The 27,635-nt window shown below is 36.3% G+C and overlaps 1 protein-coding gene across 1 annotated transcript in view; it reads left to right on the top strand.

Annotated features, from left to right (window-relative positions):
- The window catches only part of Met (MET proto-oncogene, receptor tyrosine kinase), a 108,101-nt gene that overhangs the window by 18,814 nt on the left and 61,652 nt on the right, over positions 1–27,635 (top strand). The window contains exon 2 of the mRNA XM_013020040.1: positions 11,703–12,919. Within this exon, the coding sequence (XP_012875494.1) occupies positions 11,717–12,919 (1,203 nt within the window). The 5' untranslated portion in view covers positions 11,703–11,716. The remainder of the gene's footprint in view (positions 1–11,702; positions 12,920–27,635) is intronic.

Here is a 27,635-nt window from a genome sequence, read left to right as displayed (position 1 = left end):
AGTATTTTTGATATAATGCAATGTGACTTCAGAATTAGTGTTTATAAATATAGTATTTTAAATGTTATTGGGATTCTTTTATTGGAATCTTCTATTGCTTTTGTTTTTATAGTCCTACTTAAAGCTAATGGAAATAATACAAATGCAGAGAGAGCTAAGAATTTTCCTTTAGATTTCACCATAATGGCTCTTCTTGTAGATTCATATGTGACTCGTTATGCTTCGATTTCCTTAATATGGAGGCTTGGCAATCTTCCATCATCATAAATCCCTTTTATACACTTATATGTAGTATTGAAATATTTTCCAGTTATTATATCTTGACTTTTCATTTAGGTACATTATTATCATCTTGAGATTATATTATATAAATATTTTAAAGCTTTTAGAATTTTAAAGTAGGGAGACATAGTACACTGCCTTGGTAACCTTAACTAATAAATGTTTCCAAGTGCCAAGTGAAATATTTTACTATTCAAGTAAATAAACTACTTTTGCTCCAATTACTTGAATATTTTTTTTCCTGTCCTGGAGCTTGAACTCTGGGCATGGGTGCTGTCCCTGGGCTTCTTTTGCTCAAGGCTAGCATGCTACCACTTGAGCCATCGAATCCCTTCTAGCTTTTTCTGTGATTAATTGGAGATGAGTGTCTCTTGGAGTTTCCTGCCTGGACTAGCTTCGAACAGTGATCCTCAAGTCTCAGCCTCCTGAGTAGCTGGGATTACAGGCGTGCACCCCTGGTGCCCAGCAATTGCTTGAAATTTTATGTAAAATTGTTTTTATGCACTTGACTTTATGTTTTAACTCACACATTGATAATATTTTCTCCTGAACATTGCTCCGAAATTTTTGAGGAGCAAGGATTAAAGAAACATTATAAATCTTTTGATTTAAACACAAAAATAAGAAAAAAATTCCTATATTACATTAACTCAACACCTGCTAAGATACACCTGTTCAGACAGCATCACCCAGAACCTCTCACTCCCCACGCTAGTGCCTCCTGTTCCTGGCAGGCTTTCCCCACAAACTGACAAAGGTGGTCCCCACACACTCCACACTGACATGGTCTTTACTGTCTGGAATCTTTGATAGAAAGAGGTTCTCTTCCAGTGTTTATATTAAATCTCCAAAAGGTTGATGGACCTTGATTTGATTCAGTCTCCCTTGACCAAGTGCTGGCTAAAGAGAATAGAAAAAATACTCAGTGAAAGGTAAGCCTAGTGAGCATGTTCGCCTGCAGTGAAAGGTGGGTCATGTGATTGATTGGCAGTTGCCAGTGGAAGAATTGGTGCTGGGCAGGTAAAAACAGGTGTTTACTAAGATATTGTACCTTTTTAAATAAAAAAAAACTTTCCAGAAAATACAAAAAACTCAAAACAGTTTAAATAAACATGATACATTTAAAGAACGTTAGAAATACCAAGAAGACATAAATTACATGTGTAGTACACATGAGCTACACATGGTCTGAAGAAAATGAAAATAATGGTTACTTTATAATCGTGATTAGAAGAGATGATATGACTATCTTATAAAGTGTTTTCTATAGTTATATTGTGATGATTCCTAAGAAAATTCCTAGAGAAAACAGCAATTTGTTTCAAGTTTTAGAAGTCTCTGAAAATTTTTATTTCATTACACTTGCTGTCTTTCCCCAAGAAATAAAATTCTTGAATACAGCATTTACGTGCTAGGCATTGAAGACAGTAATGAAAGAAATGAAAATGCTGCTATCACAAATAGTCACTTAACAAACTTTTAGGGCAATTAAATATATTGCTAGATTTCTAGGGAATAAAAGAACCAGTAAAAGCTAGTTTGATGAGAAAATTAGAAGTAGATAGATAGCTGAAAAGAGTTGAGTGGCTGGTATAAAAATTAGTCTGAGCAAAAATTCATTGCTAGAAGGACAAATCTTTTTTTTTTAAGGAAGTATTTCTAAGTGCCAAAAGTTTAATGGCTGGAGTGCTGTTAGATGATCACTCCCAGGAAATATTTGGTCAGTGAGATTATCTTTCCTATCAACTAAAAAGAAATAAAGAAATGTTTTATGGGTGATTCAGTTTCACCTGATGTGTGCACATTTTAAGAGAACAAATTAGTCAATCTCTTTGAATCATCTTTACATGTTCCATTTAGTTAAGAAATGGAAGTTAGTTAAATGGCTAGCCGTATTTCAGAAAGAAAAAAAAAGCAGAAGCAGTAAAGAGACATTCTGTGTTGAAAGCTTGATTTAGGTACACCACAGGAATAAATGTATCAAGACAAAAATATATAAAAAGTGAAAATATTTCTGGAGACACTACCAATATAAATATTGAAATTGCTAACACAGCCAAATCTGGCGTATAGCTAGGGAAACGATAGAAATACATGCCAAGTGGATGGCATTAGAAGAGTAACATGTTATTGTAGGAAAACAATCTTAGAGATGAAAATTATTAGAGTTGGAGCTGGAACACATGTGGTAGTTCAGTACTTTAACCCCACAATGCTGGTACATATTTCAAAAATTATCCCTCCAGAGGTGGGAAGAAGCATCAACTTGTGCTTTTTGCCAATTTCTGTGGTGTAAATATATGCCCACCGTGCCTGATTTCAAGAAACCAAGATAAAGTCATTGACATGCAGGTTGAAAAAGAATGCACGAAACAGATTGGCATCAGTTAATACCAGAGTACAAGTGACTGGTCCAACACTCACTTTACAAAGCAGAAAGCACTTATGGCCAAAGAAATGGGATGGCTTGCTCCAAGTCATTTAACTAATTAGCTTCACTGCCACAACTAAAACGAGGCTCCCTCTAAAGATTGAGAATGGACTCTGAGGAAATCACTGCGATTGTTTGACTGATTAATAAACCAACCTAACACCCCAGCCTGGTTAAGATTCCCTTCTTAAGTCTTCCCATATTACTTGTCTGAGAACCCTCTGATGGTTAAAACGTAATTTGTTCATCTTTGTGTCTCTAGCCCTCTGTGTGGTGCCTGGCACATTGCAGATGGACACCAATGTTTCAAGGGAATACAGCAATAATAATGCTTGTGTGCAAAGCATTATTTAGTAACTTGCATGCAACGAACCATAGAGTAACCATCCAACAAGGGATGGTTATTTCAGATGAGAATATGAAGACTCAGTGCCATACAATGAATGAATGAATTCAAACCCAACACCCTTGCTCCAGAATCTGTGTGTATGCATATTGCCAGAGTCATTGGAATACTGAGCTCAGCAACAAATCCTTGCAAAAGGTCTCCTTCTGTTCGTTTTCTTAAGAAGACCTGATTTAATCAACACACACCTTTGTAAATTGGTGCAATAAAATGAAATGTTTTAGGTGAAGTTTTCTCAGTATCTGAACAGTATTTATACAGAAACTCATGTTTTAAATTTAAATCCTACTATTGATAATGATTCTGTGTCCCAATTTTTCTTGAATAAAAGTAAATAAGCCAGGCACCAGTGGCTCACATCTGTAATCCTAGCTACTCAGGAGGCAGAGATCTGAGGATTGCAGTTCAAAGCCAGCTGGGACAGGAAAGTCCATGAAACTCTTGTTTTTGTTTTTGTTTTTGGGTCCGGTCGTGGGGCCTGAACTCTGGGCCGGAGCGCTGTCCCTCAGCTCTGCAGCTCAAAGCTAGCACTCTACCACTTGAGCCACAGCGCCACTTCTGACTTTTTTTTTCCTGCTTATGTGGTGCTGAGGAATCGAACCCAGGGCCTCATGCATGCAAGGCAAGTGCTCTATCACTGAGCTACCTTCCCAGCCCATCCATGAAACTCTTATCTCCAATAAACCACTAGTGGCACTGTGGCTCAAGTCGTAGAATACTTGCCTTGAGCTGAAGAGCTGAGGGCCAGTGCTCAGACCCAGAGTTCAAGCCCCACGACTGACAAAAATAATAAATAAACAAATAAATAAATAAAAGTAAATAAACTTAGCCTTTCTTGGATTTCTCATTCCAAAACTTCGCATCACTGTTAGCTATCAAAATGAAAGGAAGGTATAGAAAACAAGAGAAGAGTACAAACTCCAATGTGTGGTCAGAAAAGTTTTCCTTCAAATAGGAAAATGTCCTTCTTCCCTACTGTTTTTTTCTATTGTTGCTGTTGTTGTTGTTTTCTGTGTGCTGGACCACCCTTAGCTTTGTTGCTCAAAGCTGGTGCTCAACAACTTGAAATGTACCTCCACTTCTGGCTTTCTGCTGGCTAAATCTGGAGATAAGAGTCTCACAGCCTTTCTGCCTAGATCTCAGCCTTCTGAGCAGGTAGGATTATACGTGTGAGTCACTGGCACCCAGGTCCCTATTGGTTTTCATATGATTTACTATCACATCAAGTGAGATGACAAAAGGGCCATTTAACTGGGCATTTCCTGGATTCTATCTAATTAAGATTTAGTGCAGTATGTGATTTACTTATCAATCTTAAGACATAGCTTAATATAATAGTACATTCAAAAAGATAATTTTGAACACTCCATCAAGACCCCAGAAGAGAAAAATAAAAGTCATTCACACTCTGAACTGTATTAATGGTTATCAGCTAAGATGCAAATTGGTTGTCATGTTGTTTTAACTTCCTTTTGGCAGTAAAGGTTCATTTACTTCCTTTTTATTTTATTTTCTAGGGAAAAACATGGTAATAAATTATTAATTAGACTAATGTTCCTTATTTTGAAAGATACACTGATGTATACCATATTGACAAGAACATTTAGTATTTCACTAATAGGATAATTTATCCCTAATTCTTTTTTGTTTTATTCTGTTTTCCTTGATGGCACTTCAAAAAGAGAGAGAGAGAATTATGTGTAAAAATAGTAAAAAACAACTCCGTGCATTTATATCCAGTTAAAATGCTTTCAGAGTTTTTCCATTTCCTAACAAATGGGACAATGTCATTCTTTCTGATGGAGGCATAGAATTCCATTGTGTATATATACCACATTTTCTTGATCCATTCATCTACTGAAGGGCATCTGGGTTGGTTCCATATCTTAGCTATGGTAAATAATGCTGCAATAAACATAGTTGTGCTGGTAGCTTTAGTGTGGTCTTGTTGGAAATGGAAAAACTTGGAAAAAATTATATTAAGTGAAGTAAGCCAGGAACAAAGAAACACAGGTCCCATGGTTGCCCTTATTTGCAATATCTAGTATATGTATGAGTAAAGCGGAAAAAGTCAGATAATGTGATGTTAGGAAAATGAATTCTTAGGTATTTTAATGTGTTTTTTTTTCATGCATGTGTTTCTAACGCATTTATAAGATTATTTTTTGTTGGTTTGTATGTCCCTCCCCCACAGTATAACCCCCTCTTTCAATATATTTGATGTCAGTATAACTTGTGGAGGAGATGGGGAAAAACAAGTCCTTTAAGGATTCAGGTGGACCTGTTGCAACAATGAGAAGTACAAATTGTCATGTCAAAAACGAACTTTACAATGTCGGTGGTGGGGGAGAGGAGGAAGGATTGGGTGGGGGGGGAGGTGGGAGGCTGGGAAGGGAGGTGAAAGGTAAACAAAGGAGGAGGCTGCAATGCTTGGTAAGAAATGTATGCATTATCTTGCCCATGTAATTGTAACCCCTCTGTACAGTATGTTCACAAATAAAATAAAATTTTAAAAAAATGCTTTCAGAGTTGAGATCTGTTTTCCATACTTACAACAATCATGTGAACATACTGGACCCTGGGATTGTGACCTGAAGTTACATAGCTAGAGAGAGAAGAGAGAGTGTCAGAGGTCTGATTATCTAACTTCTGCTCCAGTTGTATTCTGTCCGAGTTGAGAAGGCTAGTCCCGCATTAATGAAGCATTTAGGAGCGTAAATGATTTCCTGTCAGTCAGACATGGAATTGAGTTCTGGGTCTAACTCTGACTTCTGACAAGCTTGCTCATCCAGAAGAAGAAGATAATAACCCTTTTCCACAGGGTATTTTTGAAGACAAATCAGAGGGTTTAGTGGAATGCCTGGCATGTGGTAAACACTCAATGCCTTCTACTGTTATTTTTATTATTATATGGTTTATACCTCTTTTGGTGATTGTCCTTACTGAAACTGTTTTGCCCTCTGGTTCATCTTTAGTTTGCTAACTTTGCTTACTTACCACTTCAAAACCTGTATCCTTAACATGATACTGTTACATACCTTAATAAAAGGCCTCTGCATACAGTTTATACCCTGAAGATCATAATGTCCTTGACTGTCTGTCCCGGGTTAGTTCTATCTTTCATGAATGTGAAGATGAAGTCACAACACATTTTATCTTATCTTAAAGGAGTCTCAGAGCTTAAAGTAGCCCACATAGCTCTCCTTTCACTTCTTCCTGACCTCATTTTCATGCCCTGTTGTAGTTTTCCTAAACCTCTTCCTCCACCTTAAGTTCCTCCCTTGTGTACATTGCTTACAACTATAATCATGTGTGCTCATTTATGTTTTGAACACTGAGGTCATGGAGTCCCTCGAAGTTTTTGCATTTTTATTCAATGTTTCATCTCTTACTGTTAGGTTTCAGGCATATTACAATAATTGAGAAGTTTATGTTATTTCCTTCTCCTTTAGAATAATGTTCCAACAATTTTATCTCTCATTTATGTTAGTTTTACTTGGTTTTCCAGGATCAACAACTTACTATTCTCCTGCCCATACCATGTATCTTTGCACAAACAGCTTTGCCTGCTAGGAATTTCCATCTTTACTTACCTTTCTTGAAAACTCAGTTGTAGCATCATTTCCAATCTGATTGGTCTCCCTTCATCTGCATTCACATAGCTGTCTGTTCACCCATTGCCTCTGTTAAGTGTCGGAGATTTCCCAAAGAAAGGTACCTTGTACCACGTAGACACCAGATCAGTGTTAGGAAGAAGAGAGGTCCTATTAATAAGCATAGATGCTTTGTACAATTTAAGAATACACTCTGTGTGACTATGTTCTTACCTTTTGCTTGTTTTACCTTTGGCAAATATTCTGCTTCCTCATCACACAATCTTTTGCATTTGAACATTTGATAACATGATTAAAGCCTCTGAAACTACTCTTTTGAAAGTCAACAATGAGCTTCCATGTGGATGATCCATATCCTTCTTCTGAGACCTCCACCTGTTTCTATTATTCTGTCCAATATTGGCTCTTGATGTCCCAATGACCTCAACCTTCCTTCTTTCTATCATTATATTCTTTTTTTAAAGACTGACTGGATTCTTTATTCTCATCATTCCACAGGAAAAACTGTACAAACATGCTCATTGCTGATTTGATTTGCATTTCCTCTGGCTAGAAATATGGAGTATTTCTTCATTTGTCTATTGGCTATTTTTCCTTTAAGTCATTAACCCATTCATTAATTGGATGGTTGGTTTATTGAAGGTTTAATGTTTTAAGCTCTATATATTCTGGATATTAGTCTCTTGTTTAATGTATAGCTTTCAAAAATCTTCCCTCATCCTGTAGGCTGTCTTTTTAGCTTATTGCCTATGTCCTTTGTCATGCAGAAACTTTTAAGTTATTCTTGACTGAGTTTTAAACATGCAAGTTTGACACAATACAATTTATCAAGTCTTTCAAATGCTTTGTTATGCTTCTGGATCTTTACACACAAAGATTCTACCTGTGAAAAGGAGTTCCAATATTTACGCTACTCTTTCCTTTAATAGTTTCATGATTTCAGGTCTTAAATTGTGGTCTTTGATCCATTTTGAATTGATGCTGGTGCAAGATGATATAAGATGGTATATAAGGATCTAGGTTCAGTTTTCTGCATGTGGATATCCAGTTTTCTCAGCACCATTTGTTGAAGAGGGTCTCTTCTAAGACCATGCTTTCAGGGATCACTATATTCTTTAATGTGTGTGGATTCTGTGGATTTGCTGCCTCTTCTTTCACCTATTCCTCAATAAACATTCAATTCTTCATTTTAGCCATCAAATCTATATACTTCTTTTATAAATTTTTATTATCTTTAAGTAGTTGTACAAAGGAGTTGCCAGTTAACAAAGCAGTTTGTGAATACAATATTTCTTGATCAGTGTCACGCCTTTCAACATTCTCACCCATCCTCCTCTACCAACTCTTTCCCTGATTCTTCCTAATTTTGTAGTCTATACATTGAATTTTTGTGCATTTCCCCCTCTCTTCCTCTTAATTTGTCTACTCCTTTCCTCTTTACTCCACTGCATTCCTTTCAAGTGCTTGCTTATTGATGTTTTATTTTGCTGAGCTCTGATTTTTGCCTTTCTAAGAAATTGCATTATTCGAGAACTCCATTGAATATACCATGTTTCAGTTAATATTTCTATACTACCCAATGTATTTACTTATGCCTTTGTAAGCTAAATCTAACTGCCATATATATGGGAAAACATAGATCCTTTGTTTCTCTTTGTCTGACTTATTTCATGTAACGTAATTATTTTCATTCCTTTCCAAAATTACAAAATTATTCTTTCTAATGAATGTATAAAATTATATTGTGTGGGGGGGTGGGTGTATCACATTTTCTTAATCCATTAGTCCACTGAGAGACTGATTCTGACTTTGGCTATGGTGAATAGTACAACAATAAACATAGTTGTGCTGGTGGGTTTATTGTAACCTGGTTTGTAGTCTTTGGGGTAAATGCCCAGAAGTGCTGGATGGCAGTTCAGTTTTTAATTTTTTGAGGAACCTCCACACTGATTTCCACAGTGGTTGATCATGTTTACATTCCCATCAACAGCGTATTAGGGTTCCATTTTGTCCACATCCTCACCAGAATCTGTTATTTGTTTTCTTGATAATGGCAGTTCTAACTGCAGAAGTGGAATTTTGATGCTGTTTTGATTTGCATTTCCTTTATGACCAGAGAGGTTGACCTTTACTTCATGTGTCTATTGGCCATTTTTACATCTTCTTCTGAAAAACCATTTACTAATTGGGTTGTTGGGAGTTTTTTTGGGGGGGGAGTTAATTTTTTTAAGATGTCTGTATATTCTAGATATTATGCCATTGTCTAATGTATAGCTGGATAACATAGTCTCTCATTTTGTAAGCTGTCTATTTAGCTTGTTGGTTATATCCTTCCCTCTACAGAAACTTTTAGTTTGACACAGTCCCATTTATCCTATCTTTCTTTGATTTGCTGTACAAATTCAGATTTCTACCTATGCCTAGAGGCCCTAGTGTTTCCTCTACTGTTGCCCATCAAAACCCTAACATCATTCTTCAATGATACAGAGAAAGCAATCCAAAAGTTTATATGGAACAACAAAAAACCTTGAATAGTAAAAGCAGTCCTTAGCAGGCTGAGCAGTGCTGGAGGAATAACAATACCAAACTTCAAACTCTCTTACAGAGGCATGGTAATGAAAACAGCTTGGTACTGGCACAAAAACAGGCCTGGAGACAAATGGAACAGAATAGAAGACCCAGAAATAAACTCACAGGCTTATTGCCATTTAATATTCAATAAGGGAGCCAACAAATATAGGCTGGAAGAAACACTGCCTCTTCAACAAATGGTGCTGGCAAAAGTGGATATCCACATTCAGTAAACTGAAACTAGATCCTTATATATCAACCTTGCACCAATCTCACTTCAAAATGGATCAAAGTTTACTTCTACTCCAACTAGATTCCTAATTACTTCACCAAGATTGAGTTCTGAATTCTATTTGCCACTGTGTTGCCCAGAACAGATGTTCCCTTGTCCAGGATCAGCTGTGTTACTTTCCCAGTAAGCTTCTCCTCAGAATCTTTCTCATTGTTCACCTCTAGTCCTTGGCATAAATGCTCTGTCTACTCATAACTTTATTTATTCCAGGCACCTGCTTCCTGACAAGTAATGTGAAATCTACTGACCATTACTGTAGTAAAACATCGACTAATTTCCTGCCAGCCTATCAACTCCAACATGTTTAAAATTTATAACTTTAGCTTAACTTCCAATTGCTGGCTTGCTCAGGTGGTGTAGCTTGTTTTACTTGTCTTCAGATGATTGTCTTTTCTCTTGTAGAAACCCAGTTAGGAAACAAATCTTACTTATTTAGATATGACTCTCAGTCATCAGTTTCTTCTTGTTCTAAGGAGCTAACATCTTGGTTCTATCTCTTATTGGTTCATGATTAGCTGTAATAAGAGCTGGGCAGGTGGTGATTCCATTGTCTGATTCCTGTGTCAAGCCATCTTGCTTTCAAATCAGTCTTCTCAGAGTAAAACTTTAGAGATCTGACTCTCCAGCTCAGGCTCCTTCAATGACTTTCCATGACCTTTTGATTAAAGTGTCTAATTCTTAAGATACTTTAGTTGTTTGATACCAGGGTTTGAAGTTTGAACTCAGTGTCTCACACTTGCTGAGTTTGCTTGCTCAGCTGGTGCTCTACCACTTGAGCTATGTCTCTAGCCCTGATTTTTTGTTAGTTGGAGTCTCCAGGACTTTTCTGTCCATGCTATCTTTGAGCCATAACCCTCAAGATCACAGCTTCCTGAATAGTAGAATAACAGAGTGAGCCAGTAACCTCCAGATACCTAATATGATTTTAGAGGATCACTTTATCCTGTCAGAATGATTTTCTTTAAAAATAAGGAAAGAAAAGAAGGAGGGGAGGAAGGGGGAAGGAAGGGAGGGAGGGAGGGAGGAAGAGAGGGAGGGAGGGAGGGAGGGAGGAAGAAAGGAAGGAAGGAAAGAAGGAAGGAAGGAAGGAAGGAAGGAAGGGTAAGCTATTTTCCTTCATTCTCAGACCTCTCTTTTTCAGCAAACTACCCTATGTGCTGCTACTTAGAACTTACCTGTTTAGAACTTGGTTCACCTGAAATTTTTAAAAGCAGAATAACAAATCCAGTCATGTTTAAAGTATTGTCCATGTTCATACAATGGAATGTTATACTAATGTTCTTTTTACTAATAGCTTTTTGACTTGGTAATGAACAATATGTTGTTTTTTACTGAGAAGTATGTCTAAGATTTAGTTTTGAAGATTATGTTTTCTTTTATATATTTTTAAGCCTGCTGTTTGAAGTCCCAGTAATCTTTCATTAAGCATTTGTCCATCTGAAACAATAGGTTAACTATGGCCAAATCATAACCATACCTTTCCTCTGCATACAAAATCCTATAAACAGCATGTGATCGTATTGCTTCTAGAATTTATGATTGTTTTCTTCCAAAAGCAAGCTAAATTTAGCCTGGTAATTCTACATGCTCCCAAGGAAACAATGCCTGCTGTGATTTCTAGAATAAATGAATCTGAACCACAGTTCCTTTCCTTGACTAACCAACAAAGTTTAAGTATGAACCTAGTCATTAGCCACAGATATGAATCCACATTAAACCATCAGCAAGGGGTTAAGAATTTTATTTCTATGCTATGTTTCTTATTTCTATTGTTTCCTGCCATGCTTCTTATTTCACTGCTGAATGAGTCTCACTTAGTTGCTTCATGGACCTTAATACAGAACATTGTTTGCATTTCATAATGGTTCTCTAAAATTACTCGTTCATGGCTTGACTTCTAAAATTAAACTATGTAGAGTCATGCCCAGCCACACAATGCTTCTTTATGTGAAGCTAGCTAGAGGCTGTTGTTTGCATTCTGTGTAAAACTTCCAATTAGAAAGTGTTGCTTCTGAGAGTTTCACCGGGGTAGTTCTTTCCATTTTCTCCTCTTTGTTTCTAATGACAACTAACTAAACTGCTCTCACCTTGTGCATGTTTTGGCAGATCCACTTGTCACAATGAAGGCCGTTGCTGTGCTTGCACCTGGCATCCTTGTGCTGTTGGTTACCTTGGTGCAGAGGAGCACTGGGGAGTGTAAAGAAGCCTTAGTCAAGTCTGAGATGAATGTGAACATGAAGTACCAGCTTCCCAACTTCACGACAGAAATGCCCATCCAGAATGTTGTTCTGCATGGGCATCATATTTACCTCGGGGCCACTAACTACATTTATGTTTTGAATGACAAAGACCTTCAGAAGGTGGCTGAATACAAGACTGGGCCTGTATTGGAACACCCAGATTGTTTTCCATGTCAAGACTGCAGCAGCAAAGCCAATTTATCAGGGGGCATTTGGAAAGATAATATCAACATGGCTTTGCTTGTGGACACATACTATGATGACCAGCTCATTAGCTGTGGTAGCGTCCACAGAGGGACTTGCCAGCGACATGTCCTTCCACCTAAGAACACTGCGGACATACAATCAGAGGTCCATTGCATGTTCTCCCCACAAGTGGATGAAGAGACCAGCCAGTGTCCAGACTGTGTGGTGAGCCCCTTGGGAGCCAAAGTTCTTCTGTCTGTAAAGGACAGGTTCATCAACTTCTTTGTGGGCAATACTTTAAATTCTTCTTACCTTCCCGATCATTCACTGCATTCTATATCAGTTAGAAGACTAAAGGAAACTCAAGATGGTTTTAAGTTCTTGACAGACCAGTCCTACATTGACGTTTTGCCCGAGTTTCGAGATTCTTATCCCATTAAGTATATACACGCCTTTGAAAGTAACCATTTTATTTACTTTCTGACAGTTCAAAAGGAAACCCTGGATGCTCAGACTTTTCACACAAGAATAATCAGGTTCTGCTCTGTAGACTCTGGATTGCACTCCTACATGGAAATGCCTCTGGAGTGCATTCTCACAGAAAAGAGAAGAAAGAGATCCACAAGGGAGGAAGTGTTTAATATCCTTCAAGCTGCATATATCAGTAAGCCTGGGGCCAATCTTGCAAAGCAAATAGGAGCCAGCCCGAATGATGACATTCTGTATGGGGTGTTTGCACAAAGCAAGCCAGATTCTGCCGAACCAATGAATCGATCTGCCGTCTGTGCATTCCCTATCAAATATGTCAATGAATTCTTCAACAAGATTGTCAACAAAAACAATGTGAGATGTCTCCAACATTTTTATGGACCCAACCATGAGCACTGCTTTAATAGGGTAAGTCACAGTGGTTCTTCAATTACAAATTATGAAGTTCAAAGAGACCAAGGTTAAGAAAAGTTAGCAATTGAATTTACATTCATAACTAAAATCATATTCTAAGAAATTAATGTGGTAACTAAAACAAAAAAAGTATTTTTACAATTTGCATCTGTGTGTCTGCAGTTTACATTTTTGCCTTTTAGGATTGATGATTGTATGTACTTATATGAAATGTTATTTTCACAGGAAGTGTTAGGGAAACTCTTGGTGCTTTGATTTAAATACAGGAAAAATCTACCATCTAGAAACAGGATTTTTTTTCCTGTTGATCATTTGATCACTGGTGCCAGAGGAAAAGCAGCAAACTGGCAGTACATTGTGGCCTTAGGAATTGTTATCTTGAATCCAGATTAGCACATATGGGCCAGGCTGTTTCCTAATGTAAAGACCACTAGTGATCACAACTAAAGAAATACTATCACTTTTATAAAGATGACTTGATTTTGGAAACGTGTCTCACCCTAGCACTTTTTAATCTCATAACTAAAGGTCAATATTGCAAGCAGGAAAAAGTATGCTATTTTTTTAACAGTAATGTACGTTTAGCCCAGGGCTTTACACAGGCTAGCACTCTATCACTTGAGTTATGCCACCAACCTTATTAATTTTGCCCAGACTGGCCTGAATTTCATGATTTTCTTGCCTCTACTTCCCAAGTAGATGACATTATAAGTGTGAAAAACTTGTACACCCAGCTTTAAATATTTCTTCCATAAGATAAAGTGTGTATTTTTTCTGAGAAATCTTACAGGCATATAAATTCAGAAAAATGTGGCTGATTTTTGATGAAATGTCTGAGATATTTCCCCAAAAGGAAATGTCAATCAATGTTTTTGTGAAGCTAAGAAAGTATTTCTGAGAATCAATTTAATTTTTGATGAATTAAAATACAAAACTTTCCTATTCCCCTACAAAGTCTATGAATATGCATAACATCCATTTACATATATCCCAGCTAGGACCTTTTCCCTGCCTATGTTTAATATGCTACAGACTCTGCAAGGAGAAATTGAGTTTTTCATAAAGCTATCCCCTTCTTCACTAGGAAATAGAAAAGAAGGAAAGGAAGCAAAATGACCTTCAGAAATCTGGGATTAGGAAACAAAAGTGTAATAATGGCATTTTAGAGAAAACACGTTTCCTGCATCCAGTAAGCTACTTCAGGTACACTGGTTTCAAAGGGGCCCCTTAGAAGTTCATCCACAGCTTCTAGAGGATATGACTCTTTATGTCTGCAAAATATTAGAAAAAGATTTGGCGCTACAAAGGCTTGTTAATACCTTCACTCATTGTTTTATTTTATACATTTCAGCTCACAGATGTAGAAGTTCTTGTTGATTCTAGGAACTCTCAAAATATGTCTGAACTTTATCTTACCCCTTTGGCTTTCTTATTTCCAAGGGGAACAAAGAGGCAGGATTATCCAATAAATTGCAGGCCAGTTATACCCAGCAGGAGAGGTAAAAAAAAAATGCCCCAAATGCCACACCTGAAATCATTATCACTCCAATCACAAAAAATTCTGTGGGAAACAAGATGAAACTTGCCAACTCAGTCTTCTTACAAGGGAAGCCAAATTGTGCACTGGCCAAATTCCATAAAGACAAATACCTCCAAACGTCCTTTCTTTCTTTGCCTGTTTGTCTTCTCTAGTTACTAAAGATCAAAATTCTTCTGGGAAGGAGACAATGCCTAGCCTCCTTTTTCCTATCACAGTGCCACAGAAAGACCTAGGAGTATTTCAATAATCAGTACATGACCTCTCCCACTTCATCTTAAAACAAAAGCAACAAGAACATTCATCACACAAAAACAAAATGATTTACAAGACTGAACCTGTTACAAGGGCTTAAGCAGTAAGAATGACTCCATTTTGTTTTGGCAGATTAACTTGGCTTCCTATCAGATGGCCCTTCTAATAATAACTTGGAACTGAGTTTTTATTTTGGGGTGAAGTTGGGAGACTAGACACTCATAGGGTAGTTTTGTTATGAACCTCTCTAACACTGCACAGAGAGCCTCATATTCTTTGGATAAGCTTTAAAAAAATGGCAATACATTTGTTGTAGGCTCCTACCTTAGCTCAGTGTATGAACATTACCCTCCTAGAGGGGCTTTCTGACCACCTTCCAGCTCCTCATCCTTTTCTTCCTAGGATCAAACAAAGAGTTCCAGGAGAAGGTACTTTACATTGTAGAGGTCCAACAGGTATATCAGGCCCACCTTACTAAGGTATAATTATTTTTTGTTGCTTTTTCCACCCGCAACAGTTCATGAATGTATGCAAACTATCCACACCAACTTATATTAATGACAGCACATAGGTCCCTCTTTTAAATCATATGATAATTTCCAGAGAGCATCATCCTCACTCTATGTTATAAGTGCTTTTTCTTGAAACTTAAGCTACGACCCATCCATGTAAAACAAGTGTTCACCATATTAGTCCTTCTATAAAAATATGCTCTTTTTCACAATGTGAGCATTTTCCATGTTGCTTTGATTAAGAATAACTTTGATTAAAAGAATCACTTCTAAGTATTAGGAAGTTGTACACTCACAATAACTGTTACATTTGTCTTTAGTGACTTCCCTGCCTTTTTTCCCCATTCATGGAGAACCTCTATAGACATCCTAAACTAGTATTGATTGGAGTTGTTTTAAGGATAATACATATTACCTATCCAAACATTATTATCCAAAATAAAACAGTTGAGAAAATTCCCCTATGATACAGAAATTTTGTAAAAACAGAGGGGAAATACATACATACATACATACATACATACATACATGCATACATATATACATACATACATAAATTCTTACTCCTTTTATTCATGGACAGATGTTAACTATTCAATGAATTTTCTTAAGATTGACTGCAATTTCCAAATCATATATAAGTCCAAGGAAAAAAATAGAATAACACATTAATTCAACCTCACACAAATAAGAATCAATTTTTATCCAATATGTTAACATGGAAATTTTTAAACCCCAAATTTCCCAAGAGATTGTCCCTAAGATATAGAATATTTACTACAACAGAACATTTTAGAAATATTTTTCATCAAAATTGAAATGAAAAGAGGTTTTGAAAATAAAATATAGTTAACATATAATGTTGTTTTCTTGTAGTCCCATTATCAAGTTGTCTCTACCATGTAGTTATTTGAAAGATAAACAAACTTGTAACATATATTTTTACATCTTGGCCATCTTAGTGACCAGTGATTGATTAACTGAGATGGGAAAGCATGGAATTTGGTGGAAGACATGCCAAGACATAGGCCAGATTGCTGCATACCAATTATGTGACCTCTGCCATAATATTCCAACTTTTGGACAGTGGTTTTCATCTGCAACATGCAGAAAACTACGTACAGGGTTAGTGAAAATGTGAGATAGTGACTATGAAGTACCTGGAAGAATATGGTAACTATCCATTTAGCTCTTTGGAAATCCACATGTCCTAATAAATGGAAAGTTAACCAGAGATCCAGATTCCATTGTACATTGTACCATTTTCAACCTGACTAGCCATGAGAGCATTATTTATATTATGAACCCCTCTTCCTTCATTTTTCAGTGGATAAGTACAGTAATGTCCATAAAAAGTCCTAACTTAGTCCCAGGTACATAACAAATCGTAACTGTTATTGTAAAGAATGCTTGTGTTTCAAAAAGGAAAGAAGCTATTCAGATTGTTTCCTGCAAGAGGCATATTCTGGCCCTATTTGTCATAAGGCTCATTCACCTCCCTTCCTACCTGTTAAGAGTGATCCACCTGCACAAAACTTAATTAGTTTAATGCCTCTTCAAATATAATATTTCCAAAAAAGAATAATAGAGTTATTTAAAGACTGGAGAAGAAGACAATTGAATAAAAGGAGTACAACAGTTGAGAAGAAAGATGTTCTACTTCATCCCATGATTTAAAAGCCCAGCTACCTGTAGCACTGTAAAATGTTAGGGTTATGTACTAAGAATTTTCAGACAGTGCAACTTTAGAAGAAGTCAACCTCATAGGTTATTTGTATTAAACTTCTTTGTTTTTAAATATCACTTAATCTCAAATGCAAAGAGTAGCCAACTGGTTCTCAAAATAAAGGAAACTTAAGGTAGTAATTTTCCATCCCCATTTCAGAGCACCAAGGTTAAAGGAAGAAAGCAGAGAAATTTTCCAGTAAGAACAAGATTCCAAAAAGATGCAAACAAGGAATAATAGGAATAGGCAGAAAAATAAACAGTGATGTGCCTTTATTATTACTATAAAGATTATAGATGAGTAAAATCAAGTTATATTTAAGTTGTAATGGAAGAAAATAATTGCAGCCTTCCATCAGGAACCCACAAGAATCATTATTGATCTCTCATCTTCAGGGCATGCCTCGTAATAGTTGGCAGAATAAACAAAGATTTATAACTTTTAATGGGCCATATATATAATATCCCACATTCTTTAAACTGCAAATGTGGAGTCTATGTTACAAATAAATCCTTGACATTAGACTGATTTGGAATATCTTATTTAAACAATCTAGCACTCTCAATAGATTATATTTTGCATTAAGGATGAAAAATGTGAAGTCAAATTACAAAGTATTTGTTATTGTTGCTATTCCTGTGCTCAGAAATGAAAAAAGTTGTTTTATATGAAAAGTGTTATTGTGGAGTATTTGTTCTTGATACTAGACTGCCCTATAAACCTAAACACTAAATAGCTTGGCCTTATGACAAATATAATTGCTACAAAAAGCAGTCTCACCAAAGGGAAAATGATGGAGGTAGGAGAATTTAATATATTTCTACAACCAAAGAAAAACCTAAGAAGAAATTTGTTAATTTTCATTTTATGGTTTTTCCCTTTATGGGACTTTATTTTCACCTATGGTCAGGGAATGACAGAGATTTATTTGAATTCTCCATGCTATCTATCCCTTAATAAGTGACTTTTTGCATTGATTCTATGAAGAGAAATTTAAAATCCATTTCTTTCCACAGTTTTGTAATACTCTCTGAGCTCACCACTCACCCTAGGGTTGATAGATAGAAAACACGTTCACATTGCACAATGAGAATGCCTGAGTGCCTCTTGCCTTTATTTGCCCTTCCTCCTGCTAACCCCAATAAGCCCTTACATGGCTCATCCATAGGTCCATCCCAAGAAAGATAAGAGCAAAGGGATGATGGATATTTTTATAAGCTAACAGTGAGAGAGTATAGTCAAAGATAAAACTCACCAAAAATGTAGGTAGGCTTTACCTGTGGCTTGACAGAATCTCCCATGTGTGAATAATTAAAGGTTAACCATGCCACATTTTAGATGAATCCTTCATTCTTCTTAGTGTCTTTTATTTGTTTGGGATTTTTAACTGCATATTGTTTGCCTTTTATTTTTTGAACTGGGGATAAAACCCAGGACATTACAATTGCTAGGCAAGTGCTTTGCCCCTGAACTACATCCCAACTCTTTCAATGTCTTTTAAAGCAGGCCATATGACCTAAGTTTTATTTAACTTATTGATTTCTACATGAAGACTTACTGGTAAAGCTGATGCAAACAATGAGGCATTTATGCAAAAACATACAAATTTTAGTTAACTTTTGGAAAGCCCAAGTGCTAATAAAACATTAGTCACAGAGATATATTTTCATTGATTCATTCTATGATTAGAGATTTATGGGATCCTACATTTTGATAATAATGTAATCATGTATTTTTTGTTCAGAGTAATATTTCAGATTTGGGGCATTAACATCCTTCCATTAGACTTCAGTCTTTCAGTGGCCTATGTTCTAATCTCCCTTGGAGAAGAAAAGATGAGGATGTGTCAAAAATGAGGATAGGCAAGCCACTAGGAATTTCTGCAGTTGCTTATTCATGAATTGGCACAGATAATGACTCATTGGGCACATGGAGTTCAGAATGACTAAGTGCCCAGATACGTGCCATAAGTCACTTCTCCACTGTCCAGTAAGGGCTATGGAGTTTTCATTTATCAGGGAAATGAATGAAACCCAAGGCTCAACTACTCTTGTCATTTAAACTCCCTTGATTTTTCTTTTTTTTTTTTGGAGGGGGCAGGGATGCTGTTAAGTGATTCTAGAATCCTGGATACATTCCAATCTGCTAATTATATATTTTTCCTAGCTAAAATGTTCCAGGCAGGCAAATTTGCATATGAATTACTGGCTGAGCAACGTTGACTTCTTATTCTAAAAGCTAAGGTCTGCCTTAGAGAAGCATTTTATTGCGCCTCACCCCAAAACCAAGCTCACGTTGAAGTGGATAGTGTGCCTGTCCAAAGACAGCCCTTTAATAAGGAGAAAGAAACTGTCTAAAAAATGCATGATAGTGTAAGATATGGTTTATTTTAACTATTCTTCATGTTCACATCTAGGGAGAATGGTTTAGATATAATATAACCCAGAAAGATACATTCTGAATTCAGACTAATATTGGACTTCAATTTTCTTGTTTGCATAAATCACCAAAATGCTCGTCAACCCGAACTCATTGAAATGGTAGATGTTGCTTCAAATAGTGCCCTAGATAAAATGATTGACTAAGGTTGGTTTGGATTTTAAAAGAATGGGGAAGAGAATGAAGTCAAAATTCAATGTATATCCTATAAAATTAAGAAAAGTGAAGAAGGAGTGGAATGGGAGGGATGGGTGAGAACATTGAAAGGGCTGACATGAATCAAGATGCGTCCGTATTCATAAACTGATTGGTTGACTGCAACTCCTGTGTAAAATTACTTAAAGATAATAAAATATTTTTAAAAAGCATTCTTTTTCAAGAGCTGATTTTAAAAACATTAAATTTGCTCTATTGTCATCTCAAAATACAGATTGTTTTGTACAATTACCTAGAATATAGGCCTGCATGTCAAAAAGTAGAAATCTGTATATTTAATTTTCTTGTGTTATTTTAAATTTAAAATATCTGATTAACACTTGGCTTCTAGCAACCAGCCTGCTAATAAAACTATAGGTGAAGCATGGTAGTCAGGAAATGGGAAAATGCAAATTAAATTGGTCTGGAAGCTCTGAGTGAATCAATAGTATTTAGTGCTAATGCACTAAACAGATTACAAGCACTAATGCAGTGGCAGTCAATAGCAAGAATGAATATCTCTAAAAATTATCTTGACAATAAAATGTGCAATATTTTCCATTTATTTTAAGCTAATTGCATTACAGATTTGTTCTTTCATCTTATTAGTTTAAGCTAAGTGCTAGAAACCTAGCCATTTTATTTAGTGCCCAAAATGACCAACTACTTGTAATCATTGTTTTCAGCAAGGGACAGTTGAAAGGATTAAGTCATGCAACCAAGATCCAACAAGAAACTCAACAGCTATTTATTGAGTACTTAACCCTACTGGTATAACAATGGTGAACCAACAGAGCATGGATGTTATTTGTCTTTATGAAGCAATGGAATATTGTAGATGACAGTAGTCACATGGATAAAGAAATAGCATCATGATAACTTACACTTTGTGAGGGAAAGAAAGATTGTGAATAAAAATGAGAGGAAATATCTAAATCTGTTAACTTAATCTTAAAAAAACTTAATCATAAAAAAGCAAATATTGGCAACACTAGCAATCATTACCCATTTCATAAACTTTACATTTTAAGTACAAGCTGCTATATTTAACTTTAACTTTCTAAAATGGGTTATGGCCATTAAAACTTATTATTTTACACTTAGGAAAAACTCACAAGAAAGAGTATTATGTGAGAGAATTTAATATTTTAACATGTTAAACGTAAAAATAATAGTTCTGCGTGTTTAATCTTTGCATGTCTGATTTCTAAATGAACTAATTTACTTCCATTAAGTGATGTTTAGTATAAAGAAGATAACAAGAAGGTTGGCAGAAGCTAAGACATCATTTCCTAGCATCACTCCCTCTTGTAGGCCATCAGGTTAGTTGGTGTCTTTGAAAATAGCTTATTTCTTTTACTAGGGCAAGCCTTTTCTTCCTTGTCTCTTCCTTTCTTGTGTGTCAACATCATCAACTTCTTTGTCAGAATATGTTTCTCTTGGGAGTAGCAGGCATTGTCCTGTTACCTGTAAATCCCACAAGAAAGAACCATACAAATCCGAGAATACACAAAATAAACCCTTTTGAAACCATGACTATCATAAGATATCAAGGGAATGGATTGTTGGAGGTGGCCCCAAGCCACATTATCTTTCTGTATCTGCACAGTGTACTCTCCACAATTGGATCCATTTATAGTCCATTTCCTTCTCATGATAATCATGTGGCCCAGAGGCCAAATGGGAGACAAGTGTTTTGAGGGCTCATGAAGACCTCGTGAATAATAACTGAATGTACAAGTGTGTGCTCTGTGTCTTATTCCAAGTTCTTCATCCCTAGCTGCACACACATCGATCTTTTTCTTTCACATTAATCATGTTCATTTACATTTATGTTATTATGAAAATACCTAGATGATTTTAAAGTGTCCAAGGGCATATGCTTTATAGATCATTAGACAATAAATTGTGATGATTTTATTTCATTAAAAAAATCCCCACAAGAAATCTATGTACTTACACAGGAAGCATCTGAATCAGGGACGTGTTTGGCTAAAAATGCCTGGTAAAGTTTTTCAAATCCACTTCTATGAATGGCTCATAAACAACATTGTTTTTATCATCTCCACAAATTATAAAGACTTGAAATGCAGGTGTAAAAATATGTCAGCATAGAAGAAAGAAATCTTCACCCTTTTTGTGTGTGTTCATTGTGTTTACTTTTGTTTGGCCAAGAAAGAAGTGTTGTTTGCCAAAGGAATAGGAGGCATTTAATCTTCAGAGCTTGTTCGTGTGCCTACAAGTCAGGGAGGTCATGGCTTGCCTCTTCCTGAAGGCTATAATTACAGGTAAAGAACTTTATTTTCCAGTAAACCAACCAGAACCATGACTGTAACCAATTGTTTACAAAAGTGTAGTGTATATAAAAGATACACAAAATCTCCAGGAAAAAAAAGAAGAAAGAAAGACTATTTTTCTTCATATTTTCATTAGTAACTGAGCACAAAATCTCCAAGAAAAAAAAGAAGAAAGAAAGACTATTTTTCTTCATATTTTCATTAGTAACTGAAGATTCAAAATTCTGGGAACATCCTCAAACGCAATCATATAGGTGAATATGAGGTCAAATTAAATGATCCTGGGCTTAAGGAACTGAATTAAGTAAAAAGAATTTTTAATGGGATGTATAGTCTGATGGTGGATTAAATATAAACTTGTGTTACCAGCATCATGATAAACAAGAATCAGTGACAGTCAGAGGAAATTGAGAAGTACTTCTAATTTGGGAAACACAACTTATACTGAGTTTATCTAGCGCCAATATCAAAATGTATATAAGCAATGTTTCTTACGTTTGATTAAACTACACTTAACTTATAAACTATTGATTCAGGTCATACTGGACATAGAATATGCAAGGTCAACTCTGCTACTGGCCTAATATTGAGTATGTTAGAATTCATAAAATACTGAGCAATGTGTGTGCAAGTGCAACAATAGTAGTTTTAAAATATAATTAAAATCAATAAGTCAAAGTATATTTTTTGGTATATACAAAGAGGACTAAAATACATGGTTACCTTAAAAAATGCTATCACATTATGATAGTTTCTACTAATTCTAATATTTTCTGTCTTAGAATCAAATATTTTTGAAAACGTGAACATCAATTACATGTTTCCAGGTGGGACATGTAGCATTTTAAAGTGCACCCCATGCCTTCTCTTCTGATGTACTTTTTGTAAATTCTATAGAGGAAGACATGTTCATCTTAGTATTGAAGGTTTGGGGTTCAGTATTTGATGCATAACTATAGATTTTAGAAAGAAAAAAGTATGCCAGGACTTCATCACACCTCACAAAAGGAAGTTCCTTAATAAGACAAACAAGCAAACAAACAAAAAACCCTCCAGATTATCATCGAATCTGAGGGGACAATGGTTTAAACTACAATTGGATACCTTATGCCTCTAGTGGTAATCAAATTGAATGCAAATCAACTCACAGTGAAGGATTACGAACTCTTTGGAAAGAAACACTTAATATTTCAGAAATAAAAATTAAGGTTTTCCCCACATTCTCTTGGTCCTTAGAACCAGCTATTAAGACTCACAGAGCCTTATTTACTGCTTTATGAGTTGAAGGTTCAAGAACTAGTTAAGGAACAAATCTCTGTTAATTTTTATTAAAATCTCTGTTCTGGTGAATGGCTAGACAATTATTTTAACAGCAGTGATAGCATAGCTTCATTTTACCTCTCTCGCCCTTAGCCAGGCTTTCACCTTATACATTAGACTACAGGCATATTACAAATTAAAGTGAACTATTGTTTGCTTAATACTCTGTTTCCTTCTAACCTTACTCTTGGATGCCAATCCCAACCCAGTTCCCCAGTGGCTCAGGAAGCCCTCGACTGGGATTAAGTAATAGTTTACACAACCTCTCTCATTCATTAACCCATATTGACATTCTCATTCCATGCTCTAGTCTTACTTAAGACTTTCTTAAGCGCCATCTCCAGCTGCTGGTGGGGGTGCAAACACCATCTATTTAATCAAGAAATTTAATAGTCCCAAGAAATCATTCAGCCTGTCTCAGCCTTCTTCATTAGCACAATCTTCTATCCCCTTTTCAAAATAAAATCTGGGTGCTTTTTTCCTGGTTAAATACACATTTAAAAAATCTTTAAAAAATATGTAAAATATTAAAAAATAAAATAAATCTTTATTTCTCTTACATACACATAAAGCAGAAACAGAAAATGTTATTACTACAATCAGAGGGGTTCTTTAGTATATTAAAAAATAATGTCAATAAGAGTCAAATAACCCTGGCTCTGTTCTCATTCTTCTATTTGTCTCCAGAATTGGAGACAAATCAATCTTTCTCAAAAGCAAACCTATTTGTGTAACTGTATTAAAATATTTTGATGTCTCCTCAGTAATTTCAGAGTAAAAGGCTCTCTTGCTAGTATGATTATCTTAGGAGGTTCTTGCTTTGGCCTTGATGAACTCCTAGATCTCCCTCACACAACGTATGTGATAGCAAGCATATAACTCTGAAGAGAGGATGGCAGAATACATCCTCTCTCTGAATCCATCCCCTCTGTTCGCCAGTTTCTGACATATAAATGACCGCCACCAAGGCAATGCCAAGTTGTCACTGAAACAACAACAACGCACTGGTATGAGGTGGCTGAGGCACAGTGAACTGGATGCCGAACCCCCATCCCAGAACTTGTCTAAGACTCTTCCTCATACAGCCCTACCTTCCCATGACAGTTTCTTGGCTGGCCTCAGATTCTTTCAAGACTCATTTTGTCCAGTTTACACTTTATTCTTTAAAACTCTTCTGAAACATTTCTCTCCTCTAGGAAATATTCTCTCCCTCCCCCACCCCTAGTCTAGATTTCACTAAGGATGCCAGAGGCATTCTTTGATCATTTCTATACATCTCTTACCTCCTTCAATAGTAATACATTCACCACTTCTACTTCTAATACATCTACCACTTCTGAGCCATTTAAAAGAATTGGAACCCCTGCTTTCACTGTATTTGATGTCGGTATAATTTGTGGAGGGGAAGGGGAAAAACAAATTGTTTAAATAGGGATACAGGTGGACCCATTGCAACAATGAGATGTTCAAGATGTTATGTCGAAAACAAACTTTACAACTTTGGTGCTGGAGGGGGAGTGGGGTGGGAGGATTGAATGGGGGATGGGGGGAGGATGGGAAGGGATGGAAAGGGGAAACAAAGGAGGAGGCTACAATGCTTGATAAGAAATGTACTCATTATCTTGCCATGTAATTGTAACCCCCTCTGTACAGTATCTTCACAATAAAAAAGAAGAAAAAAATTATAAAATATAAAAGAACTGTAACAGCCAAAAAATTGGAATACAGATTTTATTTCCATATCTCATTATCTAATACCTTAGTTTGAACAAAATATATATTAACCAGATGAATGAATATTAGTTGATGTTTCAAACAATGTAATAAAAAGAAAAACACAGAAATTGATGTATAGGCAAAACTCCATATTTTAACTAGTGTAATAAAATGTTGATTAGTTAAAATATTTTAGATAACAGTGTTCCATTCTTTCCCCCCAAGATCTCCGAAAACTAATTTACAGATTTGGGGAATTTCCAAGATTTAAATTAACTCTGAAGAAAGACTGGGAAGTTTCATTCCCAATTGCCTCTTGTTCCCCTACCCTACCACAAATACCTTCTCTATTGATCAGTTTGGGAATGAAAATTAATGGAAGAACAAATTTGAAGAAAAAGTAAAGGAGAAGAAAGGACAGAAACAGGGAAGATGAATTGACCAGGATTCTAGAGCTTTATGTTTTCCTGAAAACAGGAAACCAGAATTAAAGCCAGTAAAAGGCTTTAGACAGAATGCTCCTTTGTTCCTCAAGGTTTTCTCAAACATTTTCACAGAGCTCGGGTTAAGTGAGGGATAGTTCCTTGAAGAGAGGCTTGAAACAACGTGGTTTATATTTACCTCAGCAAGCATTGGTAGCAAGGGAAGGAGCCTCCTTTGAAATCTGCATTTTAAATCCAGAGATTTTTCACTGTAGACCACCAATATATGACTGCAAATTCAAAATGAGCCTTGAGGTAAGGAAAAGTAGCACACTTACCAGTGCCACTGTTTCTGTGAGGGCAGGATTATCCTCCACAGCTGTGCCATTTCACAGACACCTGAAATAGGGAACCCTCCCTAAACTAGATCTCAATGCAGTAAGATGAGAAGAGAACTAAGACATCAGGGATCTTGACCACCTTGTCCACAGATGGAAGGTTCTGCCTATTCTAAGCAATTCTGCTCAGAAACAGAGAGAAAAGAACAGTTTCCCCATGGTAAAATGGAAAGGAGGGATAAAGGCTGATGGTTGGGTTAATGCTGCTCTAGAATATAATTAAGGGTCCTGAACAGTGTACTAGGATAAAGATGAAGGATGCTTGTTTCATCCATCTTGTAGCTCCCTTTGGCTTTCCAATGCTTGGACATTTATCAGCTTGTTTCTACCAAGTCTGACACTCTTAGTCTCATGGTTCTTACCACCTTCAGGAAACATATTTTGGGGGTTTGCCAGTGCATAGTGATCTATGTTGTGTCTTCAGAATATCTCTTTATTTTTCTGTGGTAAGAACATGAAAATTTTGTTTCTGTTAACCAAATAGAGAAAAGCAGAAAATCTCTTTGCAGTCAGCATTAAAATTTGCCTCAGTTGGAACAATTTTCTTTGTGAATCACTGTCACTCCTGGCTGTGATTGAAGTACAATATGAAGGCTGCTAACTGAAACCACATGGGCTTAGTCTGCCTTACATCTGATTCACCTTAGGAAATGATGATAAGGAAGCAAAAGTTTTAACACTTGGAAGGCCAAAGTCAATGGCAATGTAGAATTCCTAAGTCTTTGGAATCCCAGTGATTCCTTGAGAAGCCGGTGGTGATCTATTTATTTATGTCTGTGTGCGCTTGCATACTTGTACATACATGCTACACCAAGTATGTTCTCTTCATTAATACAACTTCTGTCAAGTCCTAGCACAACTTTCCACCACTGCCATGAGGCCGTTCCAGCTATGTCAGCCATGTCTGACTTATGCCTTTTCTCATCTTGTCCCATTTACTATCTGAGCAATGTCTTCAGAACAAACCTGTCATTTGGGTGCTTCATACTTTGCATTGTGAGGGATTTTATGTGTTGATCTCTTGTCTCCCTGTGAGCACAGTGCCTTCAAGAAGGAGTACAGGCAGAAGCATGTGTGATGGTTGGAAAACTATGGTCTGCTTCTGCAAGAAAGAGTGATGTTTATACTATTAAAGGGTTAAGCACCAACAGAAAAAAATGAAATATGCTACAAGCACTGTATGACCCACAAATACTATGCTATTTTTTAATCTTTTTTTAAAAAAAAAGTATGCTAGCCAAGTTCCTACAAATATAGGGAGAATCGTGTGTCATTGCTAACACGTGCAAAAATATCACAAGACTCCATCTTAACCAATAGCTGGGCAAGGTGGCTCATGTCTATCCAGTGCCAGGCTAGTCATGGGGGAGAATTTCCACTAAAAATCTGAGCATACTAGTGTACTCCTGTCATACCATTTACAACAATAAATAGGATTGTAGTCCAAGCCAGCCTAGGGACAAAAATATGCTATCTCAAAAATAACCAGAACAAAAGGGATGGAGTTATGACTCAAATGATAGAGTGCCTTCCTAGAATAGGTACTCTGTCTGGTCTCCCAGAAGTTCTTATACAGTGTCAGGTTCACATTAGCTTCTATCTTCTGGCCATCTTCTGTAGGCATCACCATGTGTCCTGTCAAGGAGAATAAGTATTGGTCTTAGGGCCCAACGCTACAACCAGGATAATGTCATTATATATAATTAGTTAATGGCATATTATGATACAGCCTAGATAGATGATCCTAATTATATATCAAAGAGCTTTTTTTCCTAGTAAGATCACATTTTAACATCCCAGATAGACATGGATATTGGGGAAACTATTTAGCTTACTAGAGGTCTCCATAAATGCATAATTTAGTATGTTTGTGGCCTTGGATTCACTCAATTT

The sequence above is a fragment of the Dipodomys ordii genome, unplaced genomic scaffold (genome assembly GCF_000151885.1).
Source record: "Dipodomys ordii isolate 6190 unplaced genomic scaffold, Dord_2.0 Scaffold48, whole genome shotgun sequence".
NCBI lineage: Eukaryota > Metazoa > Chordata > Mammalia > Rodentia > Heteromyidae > Dipodomys > Dipodomys ordii.
The sequence above is the reverse complement of the archived record's forward strand: the minus strand, read 5'-3'. Positions and strand labels throughout refer to the sequence as shown.